The sequence below is a fragment of the Buteo buteo genome, chromosome 6 (genome assembly GCF_964188355.1).
Source record: "Buteo buteo chromosome 6, bButBut1.hap1.1, whole genome shotgun sequence".
Classification (NCBI taxonomy): Eukaryota; Metazoa; Chordata; class Aves; order Accipitriformes; family Accipitridae; genus Buteo; species Buteo buteo.
This window is the reverse complement of record NC_134176.1, coordinates 14,133,184-14,147,869: the sequence shown is the minus strand read 5'-3', so window position 1 is coordinate 14,147,869 and position 14,686 is coordinate 14,133,184. Positions and strand designations below refer to the sequence as shown.

At 43.8% G+C, this 14,686-nt stretch overlaps 1 protein-coding gene across 6 annotated transcripts in view; it reads left to right on the top strand.

The window, feature by feature from the left end:
• EVL (Enah/Vasp-like) overlaps positions 1-13,768 on the top strand; it is a 159,336-nt gene extending 145,568 nt beyond the window's left edge. For 5 of the 6 annotated variants that reach the window (XM_075029848.1, XM_075029844.1, XM_075029845.1 and 2 more), the window contains exons 6-14: positions 1,092-1,321; positions 1,973-2,094; positions 5,518-5,578; positions 7,624-7,690; positions 9,045-9,111; positions 9,216-9,278; positions 11,599-11,665; positions 12,043-12,100; positions 13,160-13,768. In XM_075029848.1, coding sequence (XP_074885949.1) covers positions 1,092-1,321; positions 1,973-2,094; positions 5,518-5,578; positions 7,624-7,690; positions 9,045-9,111; positions 9,216-9,278; positions 11,599-11,665; positions 12,043-12,100; positions 13,160-13,197 — 773 coding nt within the window. In that variant the 3' untranslated portion in view covers positions 13,198-13,768. The remainder of the gene's footprint in view (positions 1-1,091; positions 1,322-1,972; positions 2,095-5,517; positions 5,579-7,623; positions 7,691-9,044; positions 9,112-9,215; positions 9,279-11,598; positions 11,666-12,042; positions 12,101-13,159) is intronic. The other variant, XM_075029849.1, reaches the window with a different exon arrangement.
• Positions 13,769-14,686: the final 918 nt, after the last annotated feature.

The window sequence follows — 14,686 nt, the reverse complement described above, 5'->3', positions numbered from 1 at the left end:
CCTTCAGCTGATTTAAGTCCTTGAAATCCACTTAGTTCAATAAAGTTATTTTAAACTCACATCAGTCCATTATTTTGACTCGGTTCAATTTTTGCCTCAGGCTGGCCTCTAATTAGGTGGGTGTAGTTTTGCAATTACAATTAACTGTACCCACAATGAATTACTAGCTATTATGTTCGTGAACCAAAGAGGGCTTGAAACGTTTAAAGTATTTCTAATAGCAGTTATGGTTCATTTCAAGAATGGAGTTGGGAGTGTGAAATAATGGCAGCAGTAACCACAGAAATAAGGCAGTATTGTAAGAAAACCTAGATAAGAAGAAAACCAGGCTGCTAATGTTAAATACAGTTTCCAAATGTTCCTCAGTCAAAACTCGCCTGTCTTTCAAAATAACACTTACTTAACAACTGAACCTGTAATTATGTATCAGGAGCAGCCTGTTCTGAGAGAGCGTAATGTGGGGAAATAGCCTCAGGAGGTGTATTTGTTCAGCTGACCCGTTACAGACAGGCAGAACACCGCAACGGAGTTACCCACCATCAACCCCTCCAACAGGCTACTGCTTTGAGGAGCTTTGGTGAACCTTGGGGCGCTTGGAGCTGGACTCTCCCCCGCTCTTTTGCCAGACCAGCTGAGGCCACACACCTCCTGTTCGGCAGAAAGGAGGATGTGTCACTGTAGCCCACGACTGTAGTGAAAAGCTGATGTTAACCGAAGTCCACAGAGTCGGCTGATGCAGTTTATTATCTCCACGTAGAAAGCTATGAGAGAAGCAGAGGAAGGTGCCACTTATGAATTGGGAAGCAATGTCTGTGTTTTGTCTTCAGCATGGACTAAAACACTAGCCCAGCCAGGGAGAAGCGGAGGGAGAAGGCTAGTTTATCAGTGATGGGGTCCCGCAGGAGGACACAGCTGTAGCTGGTTGACCGCTGGTGCAACCACCGTTTCCCGTTCTTCTGCATGCTTCGTGCTTCCTTCAATTGCTCACTCGTCATGCGCTCAGGTCGTGGCCTTGGGAGCGGGAACGTGACCTTGTGCACGGGCTGGAGGGGATCGTGCTTCACGTCTAATTCGTATTCTCTGCATTTCAGGCCCAGCACTTCCACCTGGTCATCCCAGTGGTGCTGCTGTGATCCCTGCTTCGTCCGGGGGGCCCCCACCTCCGCCACCCCCCCCAGTCCCTCCGCCACCCATGGGAGCTGCACCCCCCCCGCCGCCCCCGCTGCCGGCGGGCGCCGGCCAAGGGGCTGGCACTGAAGATGGGTCAGTGTCAGGGCTCGCAGCGGCTCTGGCTGGTGCCAAACTAAGGAGAGTTCAACGGGTAAGGAGGTGGCACTGGGACTCCCCAATGGGCTCTTCTCTGCTGCGGGAAAGCCTGGCGCGGCTTGGTGCAATGGTCTGTAAATCCAGCGTGAAACACGGTGAAACACGCTTCAGCTGACCGTTAGGTGGACTTTTAAATGTGAGCTTGTAGTGCAAATAAAGCTGAGCAGGAAACGTTCGGTAGAATTTCTGCTCTTCAGAAAACGTTAATTAGCAAATGGCTGCAAATTCTCACGTTGCTAGGATTTCATTACTTCTGCAAAGTCCACAATTGTACTATCTGTTAGTGTTTTCCGTCATTGTAAGTGGTTAAAACAGCACCATGCTTACAAATACCAGTGTAGACTGTTGAAGCCTCACGTCAATAGGTGTCCGCTTAGGTAAGGGTTGCATAACCATGCATAAACATAATCATGAACAAACAGCACTGTGGGTTTTTTCATCATTTGCCCATATATTTGCCTCACCCAGACTGTTCCTGGTTTTAGTAAAGACCATGTGGGTCTTCTTCCCAAGACAGAACACATCCTGTCTCTGGTTTTGAGCTGTGATTATGATCGCTGTTCCTAATAATTAGGAAAACTAATCATTATGGGTGTGGTTGTAAATGAAACTTTTCATTAATTCCAATGTTGATTTCTGTCTTAAGCCAGAAGATGGTTCAGGAGGGTCCAGCCCCAGTGGGGTCTCTAAGAGCGATGCCAATCGAACAAGTAGTGGAGGAGGCGGAGGAGGACTAATGGAAGAAATGAATAAATTACTGGCAAAAAGGTTTGTACTTAGACTTCAAGTAAGCACTAGCATGAGCTCTGCAGCAAATTGTGGAACAAGGTGCTGTCATTTTTGGTTAGCAATGGGTCACTTTGGTGCTTCTTTGCAATTTGACAGGTCCTGCATCGATGTTACTTGCCGGCATTGCCTGGCCTTTAATATGAAAGTGTAGGTGTTGCAGCAATGATACCTGGCAGAGTTTAGCTGCTGTAGCAAATCCTGCAGTGTGGCAGCCTTCAAAGATGGTGATAAATATATCCTCTGGGCTTTTGCCATTTTACCATATCTATTTCAAAGTTACCGTTTTCGGAAAGAGTAAACTATGAAAGGAACTTAGAGAAATCATTCTTTATGCAGCACATTCAGGATGTTGGGCCCAAAAATATAAACAGAAGTGCAATAAAAGGATAACATCTTGGCAGGTAAATTATTCTCAATACTCAGTGTGTTTCAGGCAGGCTAGCCAAGTTATTCTCCACTAAAGTGAGTTGTGATGTATCAAGCTACCAGCTGTTAAAAGGCACTCAATTATTCCAATTATTTTTGCTTTCTCTTTTCCCGCTGGGTTCTGTCAGACTGTAACTCCCAAGTTCCTAGTGTTAAATGTTTTGGTTTTAGCTCTAAAGATTTTTTAACTTATCAATAGTGAAAGAAAAAGATGAGTAAAATAATGAAGAGTAGGTACAATTGTATAGAGCTCAGAGATGGAGGTTGTAAGTAATGTTGTCTAGGATAAAAACAGTTCCCAGTTTAGAGAGTCTGATTCCAACTTTTCTCCACATCCTGGTCATTTCAGAAGGAATTCTGAACATGGACTGTGGATGCAATCCTTTGGAAAGTGTTAAATAAATACACAACACTATAACAAGTTCTCAGCAGTGTAAAATACCAAATAGATAATTTTCTCTCTTTTCAGAATTAAAATAGTTTAATATCTTTAAATAGTTATTTCCTGGTTCACTTTCTGATCTATTTTGTGCTGCTAATCAAGACTGACCTTACTGAACTGGAAGATGTCTGTAGTCAGAGTAAGGTTCGGTGACTCGATGCTGGGGTAACTAGCTCTGTTCAAGCAAGCAAGCTAAATGGACATCTTGTATGGTTGGATATAGAAATCCGAGAAATCTCTGTGATTCTAGTCTAAAATGTACTCCAGTATGGCTTTTGGCAGTAGGATCTGGTGTCTTCAGGTACTCCAGGTCGAATCCCCTCGCTGTCTTAACGAAAGCACCTGTACTGCCACGAGCACCATACTGCCTCTGCTCTGAAAATAACAGCTGCAAATCCTTTCCCAGGGAGTTGACAGCAACAGAATTGTCTCCTAAATTTTGCTTCACAAAGCCATGGAAGTCATTGGAAATACACAAGTGCCAGTCTAGAGTGCAGTCTGGGCACATGCTGTTAAAATGATACTGAGAGGACTTCTTTTGGCTGCAAAACCCTTTTTATGTGTGATGCCATAGAGCAAGGAAAGAACCTGGCACTGTGTTTCAGGTTGCTTTTACCAAGCTGGCAGCCAGGAGGTAAAAAAGATGGTTTATAAACTGAGCATGTTCAATACAGAAATCACTGAGTGATGAGCATGGGATCTCAGGGGCCCTCTTCTGAGCAGAAAACCACATGCTCAGAAATAGGGAATGTGTCTAATGCTGGGTAAGTGACAGAGGAAGATGCTTCTGAGAGCTCAGGTGGTATAAAATATGGCTCTCTAGATTTAGTGGCCCCTATTGAAGTGCAAGCAGAATAATGAACTATCTCACAAACCGCTATCATTTCTAGCCCGGTTAAGTTTGTTGCAGGACATAAATCTAACACTGGTCTCTCACCCTGGCAAATATTTCCCTCACTCAGATTTGTAATCTTTATAACCTTTTTTCCTCAGAAGAATCAAGTAAATATTCGAGAAAGACTATAAAAATTATTATTGATCTAATAAAATTATTAATGCAGTTGAGTATCTGGAAATAATTCCCACGGAGCACTGTGCCCTACAAACGCATGTGTTTTACTCCTCTGTTTTTTTGTCAAATTTACATGAAATCCTCCAATTTGTGTATCCAGTGAGGCTTTTCTTTTGCCAGGGATATAAGAAAAGAAAAATCCTTTCACAAACTTGTAGCAGTGTTTTGAAACTCAGAAGCCTTTCTAAGTGCCACCTGCATTTTTCTGTGAGATTAATTTTGTCCACTTCAGAAGCAAGACTAAATGAAAAACCTGTTATATTGGTTTTTATAAAAAACATCTGCTAGGAGTAGTGTTCACAGGTGGATAAGGATCATCACAACCAAAGTCCATGTGGAGACTAGAGCTGCAGTTCCCCTAATTGTCTAAAATGGGAAATTGGGTGTCTAGAGAATCAGTACCTGGCACACTTGAGTACTGTTTAGACCCTAAATAGGGCTTGAAAATGAAGAATTTGGTTTTCTTTTCTTCAGCCGGTGTGGCTAACACCCAAGAAGTTTTACCATGTGTTCTTCAAAGATAAACAACCAACATTTTTGTTACTCTCATGGCCAATTGCTCCAGTGGATGGATTGTAGCTCTCTGCCACTTGCTTCTCAGAGAGTTTTGCCCCTCCTTGGAAAGCAGGACAGAGTGAGGGTCTCAGGTCCTCACTCAACACCAACACTCCCAGTCCTAGGACTACAGGACTCAGGAGCAATGCTTCCTTTAAATTGCATTTGAGACAGCAATAATCTCCTGTCACCCACCAAAGGCACTTGAAAACCCAGGCTGGTGCAGTCGTTTCCTGACTTACGGTCGCCAGCCAGAGCTTTTCCACCCTGGAGGGAGCAGGGCATCTTGGATGAGCAGAAATGGTGCCCGATCTTTCCCGGTGAGGATGGACCTGGGTTGAAGGGCTTTTCTGGTTGTCTTCCCATCACATGGGAGCACTGCCACAGCCCTTTCTCTGGGTGGGAACAGGGACAGGGCGGGTGGGATATAGGACAGGTAGCAAAATAATATTGGAGCTGCCTGAGCACAGTGTCATCACTGCAATACCCACCCGAGCCACCTGGGGGGGTTGGGTTGGTCCTCAGAAACCCCTGTGGGAGTTTGGGTTGTTCCTCCTGTGTAGGACACAGGAGCCCCCAGAGAGAAGCCATCCCTTTCTCACCCAGTTTCATACCCAGCTGCCCTTCCTTCCTCCGCTTTGACACATTTCCTTAAGCTCTGCACCCTGCATTCCTCTGTTAAACACAACCTCATAATATTACCCCCCTCCGTGAGTCATATCGCCAAGGTCTGGATTCCTCACCTGCACCCCCGTCCTACGCAACCAAATACATCCAGCCTTTGTCGCATTCCCTAGAATGAACTAAGTAAATAATAACTCCCACCAGAGCTCGAATCAGCCTTCCCACGTGGAGGATGTGTTTCTAGAGGTTGACTGTGTGTCCTCTCTCATGTTCCTTTGCAAAGGAGGAAAGCAGCATCGCAGTCAGACAAGCCAGCTGACAAAAAGGAAGAGGAAAGCCAAAACGTAAGTGAAAGACTCCTCACTGTTGTGCTCTTGCAAATATGTTGATGTGCTGCCTTATAAGCCAAAGTCCTGTGCTCATTCACTGCGTGTGGCAGGCAATGACAAGCAGTGCTGATACAGGAACAGGTTTGCACATTCCATCAAAAGCCAAATGTAACTGCTTCCACCTTTCCTGGGAGCAGCACCCTCTAAACAAGAATTTCTACCTTATTGATAGGTGAGGTATTGTCCAAACCAGATTAATAGGCGCTTTCTCATAGTCTGATCTGAGTATGGTAGGGTATGGTAGATTCTTGCACGTTAAGAAGATGTATTGAACCTTCTGGCAAGTTAATTTGAGATCAATTTCATGTTTCTTATTTTAAATTTGCAGCTTCAGCTAAGCTGAAGTGGATCATCAACCATGTGGTGTGACTTTGGATTGCCAGTCTCCATGCAAAGCAAGAATCAGCTTACTGCAGACCCCAGAGTGCACATAAAACATGTCTCTGGGGGGGTGGAGGGGAAACAGTGTATTAACCATTAGACCATTTAAAAGTTAAGACGTGTTCATGATACTTACACTAAATTGAGATAGAATTTGGACAACTTCGGGGAATTTTGATTAATTTCTCTTTTAACTGTTCTGTCTGTGTGTTGTCCACAAAGCAATTAAACAAGAATTTTGATTTGACTCAGTCTTTACACTGAACTTGATGCAGCAATTCTGAGTTCAACATGCAGATTAAAACACTTATTTACCCCCTGAAATGATGAAGAATGGGAGATCTTGCCAGTTCCAAAAGAGGCCAGGATTTATGCTGTGTCCCTTCCCATGTGGTGCTTTTCTGGGCTGCTGCTCATACAGCATTCCTGTTGCTAGCCAGTACCCTCATGAAGGCTCTCTGCCATGGCTGCAAGTTCGTAAAGCATCATGTGTGCCTCATATCACCTCTACAGAGGTATTCCCTCCAAAGACAAAGTAAGAGCTGCTCAGTAGAAGATTCATTCAGAAAATGTAGGTCTCACCCCAAGCTGAAAGCTTTGTAGCAAGAACAGGAATAAGCACTTTGGACTGTTTAAGGAGAAAAGCAGCTAATTTTTGCATGTTCCTCAAGGGGTGCTTCAAGCATGGAATTTGCCTATTGAACCCGCTATGCAACCATTGCTCTTAATCTTGCCCCAAAGCTGGTTTTGAACCATTCAGAGATGAAAGGCACCATTTAGCTTCTAACTATTCAGCCTCTGCTGTCTTTCTGCCCCTTCTACTCTCTCCTTGAAGCTCTGCACTAGTCTATATCCCAAATCAAACTTTTTGATAGCACCAAACTGTTTAGAAAGGTGTTTTAGAGAACATCTGTTTAATGTGTATCTTGAGTACACTCTGTGGTGGGGGTATCTTCCGTCAAACTGGGTGCAATTCCATTTTACAATGCACAGTTAACGTTTTGCCTGAGTGTGTTTTGAGGGCTGCTAAATAATATTGAAATGTCAAATATATGGGTGAATGTTTATGATCTGTCACACATAAATCCCAGAAAAAAGAGTCCAAATCTGTGATGTAGTGTTTAATCTTCTACTTAGGAGGAGTACTGATTGACTTAGTTACATTCTGTTAGCACCTGGACTACTCTCACTGATACCAGTGGCTGTCCTGGGCTAAAGGCTGGGATCTGACCTACTGTTCCTTCAGATGGCTCAGTTTCCATATCACAGAGAGTTCCTAAATTTGGGAAGTGGATGGTTTGTATTTAGACAACAGCAACCAGCACTTTAGAGCGGTAATTCAGCCTGGTTTGGCATACAGGGATGAGAGTGATTCAGTGGAATCATGAAAAGGTGTCCATATTAGCAAAAAATAGAAAGGATGTATTTTGCCATGCTAAAGGGAGAGAAAGGTTAAAGTTTAAATAGACTTGAGCCCATACCTTGGCAGCAGTGCCTGTTGGACATGCTTGGAGGAAACTTGCTTTCGTACCACCTGTGCTGCAGCTGGTCTCCAGAGTAGGAGAGGACTCTGCGCTTCATCTCCAGAATTCAGTAATGTCCTGTTTTTCTCTTTGTAGGATGATGCTAGCACCTCTCCTTCACCCAGTACACGAGGTCCCGCCCAGCAGCAGCAAAATTCGTCAGGTATTAAATTGAACTACTAGTGTTGTTGTTGTCTTAAGCTAGTCTTCTTCGCCACCTCTAGGCTCTAGGATCATCATCCTACTGCTGAGTGCAGCAGCAGTAACTAACAAAAAAATTCCCAAATACCTATTGTTTTAAAAACTGTACTTGGCATGAAATCATGATTTTATATGCTTCACAGCCAAGAGAATGACAATACAGCCAGTTTAATTAATGGAGTCCAGTCATGTAGCTGAGGATTTGTGTCTTCAACATTGTGCACCTAAATCTTCTAAAAGAAAAAAGATATATTATTTTACTTTTGGTGGTGTAGCTGTCCTAGTTTATACAGTTGGGGTTTGGGTCTCAGACTGTTATCCTTCCTTAACATAGTAACTTGTTGCAGTAAGCCTGATCCTGAGAGTTACTATGTGAAATTAAGGAGCCCCCCAAATATGTTTTTCCTACGATGAACTCGAATAACTGTAACTGAGTAGATAAGCTGCAAGCCAGTCAGATTCATCCTTGAGTCAGCCTTGGCTTTCATACATGCTAAAAGAAATCTCTCCCAAGGGAATGAGTATTTAACCATTCCAGCTTCCCTTTGGAACAAAGCCATGATTTACGTGCTTTGCAAGGGAAGGGGAAGAAGCCAGGAGAAAGGTGCGCATAAATGAGGAATGAGATCTAGAGATTTCCTGGGAGTGCCCATAGTTCTTTTAAAGAGCTTTTTAGGACCTCACAGATGAGCAAACCCTTGTGTATAAAGTTGTGTGCTATTCAAGTCTCTGAAACGGTCCACTTTATTTTAGACTATTTGCATAGGAGGAAATTGGGACAATAGTAAGCATTCTCGGTAACAAGGGTTATGTGGTGCAGCTTTTGGGAATGTCCTGTGAGTTAGAAATGTAGACAACATTAAATAAATTCTCTGTGGAGATTTGCATAGTGGGGGTCTCACTGCCTTTTTTTAGATACACCCACGTTTCCTGCCAACTATGCAGACAAAAAACCTAAGACTTTTTAACTTAAAATATAAATAAGTATTGTACTGAATAAACTAAGCCTTGCAGCAATTAGCCTGTATTTCTTAATAGAAGTGATTTATGCTTTTGCTCCTACTGTTCCAGTTCCATGTCTTTTTAGTATTATTTAACTCTCCAGTCCCTAATTAAAGGGATCACTAAGCAGATTTCTGCCAATGCTATAATGTAGGCAACTGCACTCATTCAGCAATGCTGCTTTCCTGGATCTTTTCTAAGTCACTTATCCTCACTGAATGAAAGCAGCTGTATAAGACAATCAACTTAAGGATTTTTTTTTTATCATTAGAGAAAAAAATAATAAACTGTAACTTTTCCTTTTTGTTTTCCAGACTCTGGGAAGAAGCCATGGGAAAGGAGCAATTCTGTTGAAAAGCCTGTATCTTCATTACTTTCTAGGTGAGCTGCACGGGGTGTCCCTGTGGCTGGCTAGCAGTCGGGATGGTCATGCTGTCCCTGTGGCACGTGCACAACTCATGTCTTGTTTCATTCCATTGCTGTAGAAATCCATCAGTGGTGAAGAGCTGTGAAGCTAAGAGCCCCACACAATCCCACGTGTCTTCTAGGTACTGGCTAACGGCCCGGCATCTTAACCGTCTTGGCTTGTCCTTTGGCTAATCCCATCATTCAGCACTAATGTTCGTCTTCGGTCACATCTTTTACTCATTCTCTTACAACCTGCTTTGTCTGTCGCTGCACAAAGTGTGAAGGTAGAGTGTGTCGTGTCAAAGGGCTGTTCCATGGAAACAGCCCCCTGCCCACGTTGGCACAGGCGTCACAGACATCACACCCTTAAGCAAGTGCTTAAAGCATCCATGCTTGTGAATCAGAGACATGGGCTTGGCAGCGTGCTGTGCCACGTGGAAGGCAGGGTTTGGAGCATCTTTTTACAGCAGGTTCAGGATGACCCTGCCAATAGGAGAAGTTTTCATTGTCCAGCCTCTGCAGAAATTCAAAAGCAAAGGCAGAAATTATCTGAAGAGCCTGCAGTTGAGAGGAGGGAACTTACTCCTCCAACTGTGCAACTCCAGTGAGTGCATGAGAAAGGAGAGCAAAGCTTTGTGCAAAAAGTGAATAACATTGAGCTGTAAAAAGGCCCAGCCACAGAGAGGGGATTCAGAAATATGGGGTACAAAAGCTGGCAGGTGTCAAAAGCCAAGAAGCCTAAAGTAGGATTCCAGAATTCCTGTTGGTCAGAACAGCCAAGCTGCAGTATCACTACCCATGTTCTTACCCACAGAGATTGAGATAAAGTTTGATGTTGGACAGCTAAAGAGAGACTTCCTTCCAGTGCTGCTCCAGGACCACGCAGTGTTACTGCAGTACTGGACACTGAGATGGATGGATAAGCTGAATAAGGAGGTAGAACACAGGCTTACGTATGTTTAGCATTTACTGCAAAGAGTTGTCCCTTATTGTACGCTGTTACATATGCGATAGTGCTGATAGTCTGCAGAGAGAAAGTTGCCAATGGCAACGATCTGCATGTACTTGCTGTGGTGTTAAAGATGCTGGAACGTGCCCTGCCCAAATATTCAGAGGGATGCACCAGTGTTACTAGAGAAAAATATAGTCCCTCCAGCTCTCCTAAAACCAATGGGACACATTGGTTCTAGGAAATACATGAGAGTTTCCAGTAGATAGAGAAAGACCATTCCTTCTCCTTGCAAATGGGAATGAAACGTGAGCTATTTAAAGCAGCCATCAAGTTTTCACCACCTGTCTTCTATAATGCCATTCCATCCTGGGAGAAGGAGGAGTTCAGTGGGAAAAAAATCCTTTCCTAGTTTAACACCTTAGTGCTCAGTCTTCGCTTGCTCGAATGACTTCTGCGGGGGAAGCAGGGCAGGTTTCAAAAGCTCTCAGTGGTGATCTGTTTCCGTTCCTGCTCAGTTAGATGGCATTTGGATCTGTCTTAACTCCCAATTTAGCTGTGAGATGGTAGGAGACATGTTAAGATTTTCCTGAGAAAAGGCTGCAAGACCAAGTGTACCCTCAGGAGCAGCAGAATCTCTGCCAGCCCCCAGTTTGGGCCCAAAGATGATGGCAAAGTTATTTGAAGCCTTTTCTACGAATTATATAGCATGGTTAATTTTTGAAATGTTTTAGAGTTACTGATTAAAAGAGAAAGCCAAGCAGCTTCTGCTTCCTTAATTTATTTTATCAGCCATCATCAGAGATCAGCCCACTGACTAATACCATCCTGGAAGAATGATAACACTCAAGTGTACTACCCATTAAGGCCAGATTGATTTTGTTTCTGGGTCAAGAAAAAGTGCCTGTGCTACACAGTGCTATCAACAAGCTCCACCTGACTCAGTCAGGCCTTCCAAGGAAAGGATTACTGGGTTATTATTTTCCCTATAGTATTTTTCTAACCTGTATTCTACTCTTACTTTAGCACCTGGTTAAAGTCTAGGTGGCCAAGACAGAGTTGCTGTACAGAAAACAGACTGTGAGAGAAAATCAGATATCTAGCTTGCAAATTGCAAATGCTGTAATAAAATACATTGTTAAACAGGCTTTATCCCCTGAAGACATCTCAGCATTTTCTAGTCTGAAATCACCAAGACTCCTGACACTAAAAAAAAAAAAAAAAAAAAAGGAGTAAATTAAGTTTCAGCGCAGTCTTTGTGCTCCTTCCAATATGTCTGCAATAGAAGAAAGCAGCATCTTTGAGGGTCAGGCTGTGCAAACGGGAGCAGTGCTGCTGCTCTCCTGCTGCTGAACGCTCCTGAGCAGCACAGGAGGGAGACTCCGGCCCAGCACTGGAGCAGGGGTGCTCCTGCTCTGGGGGGATTTCATCCACACCATCAGGTGGGTGTAGCTTAGCGTGTGTTGCAAGGAACTGACTGGCTTCTTTATGTTCTTCTTCCATTTCTCAAGGATGAAGCCAGTGAGCAGCAGCAATGATGTGGCTATGGATGCCTTAGATTTTGATCGAATGAAACAGGTGAGTGAAAAGGTCTTTCGCACTTAAGAGATTTGATGAGCTACCCATTTTCCCCCATGCATGCGCTGTACAAGCAAAACAGCTGTTCAGTCTTCTGATTTCCTCTATAACTAGGTGCTTAGAGAAGGGCTAGCTGGTGAGCAGCAAGAGAGCAAAATCTCACTGCTATTTGATCAAGATGTCTGTACAGAAATGTGCAAATAAATGTGCCAGCACCTTCTGCATCCTTGGCCTGGGAGTGCAGACGTAGCTGTTAGTAGTGCTAGGCTCTGATTGTCAGCGGAGGCGGGGGACAGGCACAACCGTGTTAAACTTGCATTTTATTCCACCGGTTAGAAGGAAATTCTGAGCAGCTGACTTGTGTTTTGTCTCATCAGGAAATATTGGAGGAAGTTGTAAGAGAGTTACACAAAGTGAAAGAGGAGATAATTGATGGTAAGAAAGAGAAAAATTATTATTTTTCTCATCTTTATGACTAATTTCCCGTAGATAAGATGATAGGAACTGCAGAGAGTTCCCTGGTGTTTTCAGACTTCTCTGAGCAGCTCTGATGTATATACACATTTGAAGAACAAGCGTCTACCTTATCTGAGCTCTGATCGTGACATTGTGTTTACATCCATTATTTTTATGCTGTTGACGAGTACTTTCACCCCCAACCTGTGAGAAATTCACTGGCCAGTGATTCTCACAGGTGGGAGGGTGAGAAAGGGCCTGCCCATAACCTGTGGCTTATCAATTTATCACAATCAGGGAGCGTGAAATCGCTTGTAACTAGCTGGCCACACAGGTCCAGGATGAGGAGGGGACAAAGGTACCAAACTGAAAATCCTTCCTGAGCATCTTCTGTAGGCTTCCTATGCTTGAAGAGCTATTTCAGACCTTCACTCGATTACAGCTTTCCAAATAGCCACATATTTTTATAGTTCATTGAAAAGTACAACAGCTGTACTAAATGTATCAGTACTTTTTTTATAAATTGCTCTGCAATATATGACTAAATGTATTTTTCAGGGCCATTATTGAAACACACAGCAAATACCTATTTGAAGCCCGCATTAGGGCATAGAAGATGCATGTCCACACCCTGCACTCCCCATCTTAGATTCACACAGAAGGGGAAAAAGAGGAGACTGTAAAACAGCTAAAAAACCATTCCCTGTCCCCTTGCCCCAGACCCGTGTGCTCACAAAACCTCGGGGCAGTTTGCAGTTGAGCAGACCCTCGCCCATATGCTACCGTCCCAGCAGCTTGGCCCGCAGAGCCTCCCTAGTTCATTCCAGTGCAAAATAAGACATTCACATAAACCACGGATGCAACTTCTTAAACCAGTACTGCAGTTTGCAAGCAAACAGCTGACTGCTTACCCTTACTCATCCTTTTACCCTCCACTCATCCTTTTACCAGCGTGTACTTTCTGCAACCTCTATACTTAGCATTTTCCGTCACACTGGGTATAACATTATGCATTAACTTTTTGGTTTGGTTTTCTAGCCATACGGCAGGAGTTGAGTAGAATCAGTACAACATAATGATTGCAAAGCATTTGGACGGTACTAAGAATGCTAGGAAGATCGGATCATTTCTAAGTGTACCAAGGTCATGCAAGATGGTGAGAGAGGACACCGGCACAGTCTTTGTTCTTATACCCTTTTTATTAGCAGACTCAGCACACTTTGAAGCTTGCTGCTGCCTTGGATTCGCTTCATTTTAAAAGTCTTAATCTAAAGAATATTAAATTTTAAATTTCTGGATTTTTTAGATTTCATCTGACACTGCACATTGGATTTGTCAGCCTTTTTTGTATTTTGTATTTGCTTATTTAAATGTATTACCTTTCTTTTTAGTAGTAGATAAGAACACACGTGAACCATTTGCTTTTGATAGATGACTTCAAAGTAATTTTACTAGTAGTCTGCAATGTAAATGAAGATCCTTTGCCAACAGAAATGTATTGTGGCATCACCAGAAGAAACGGAGACATGTTAGTTGTCAGCCAACAAGTTCTTTGTCTCAGAGTTATCACAATATAAAAAAATGGTACGTCAGTGCATCACAGTATCTGTGTTCATATTGGTAATAAACTGTTTATTGTCCACATGGCCCTGCCTTTCTTTGTTTCATTCATCCCTTGAGCTCCCACGCTTTTACGTCACTTGGGTTGATGACAAGAGGAACGTGACCGAGACTCCTCGTGGGGTGCCAGCTCCGCCTGGCCAGTGCCGCAGAGCAGGAGGGGAGAGCCTGAGCGTGTTCCGGCTGGTGCAGCGGCCACAGCCCTGCCTTCTCTTACCAGGAGACGGGGCTCTTCCCTGCCCGGCCCTCCTCGCATCGCTGGCTGAGCACCAGCTCCTGCAGTCAGGCTGCGGCGGCCTCAGCAACTTTTTGCCAAAGTCAGCAAAGGACAGTGGCTTATGGCTCTTCTCAGGCTACCATGAACTGTCCCACTGCATCTCCTGCCATCACTGAAAAAAACCCAGGTCCCATCACCTGCACTCGTAAGGGCTTCCTGTAAATAAAAGGGAGGTATTTATGCAGAACAAGGCTACCGAAGGTATTGGGAGGATGCAGGCTGGAATCATTGGCACAGCACTGCTGAACTAAAGGCTTAAGGGGAGTCATTTGTTAGTATCTCACATGTTTCATTTGTTAATGTTGTACAGGTCTTCAGCTTTATTTCACGGGAAGTGAAGTCAAAGGTAGGAGTGCAGGACACCGAACACTTAACAGCGCACACCCACCCATATCTTTCAGGCCATAAAATTTTTTTTCTTTAGAGCCATTCTTTCCACCAGTGCAATCTTGGAAATTTCTGCTTGACTTAGTTTGGCGCAAGCTGCGCATGGCAGTAGTCTTGATACCATCTTCTTGATAACTTTGTGCGAAAGGATTGGAGGTTGGAGTTCAGCTATTGAAATCTGTCAAATATTTTCCAAGCCCCCTGCTTTGCTTCGGGCCTTCCTGAAGAGTTTGTTTTAAAAGCCAGGCTCCAGGAATGGTTTTGGGAGCAGAGCCTGGTGC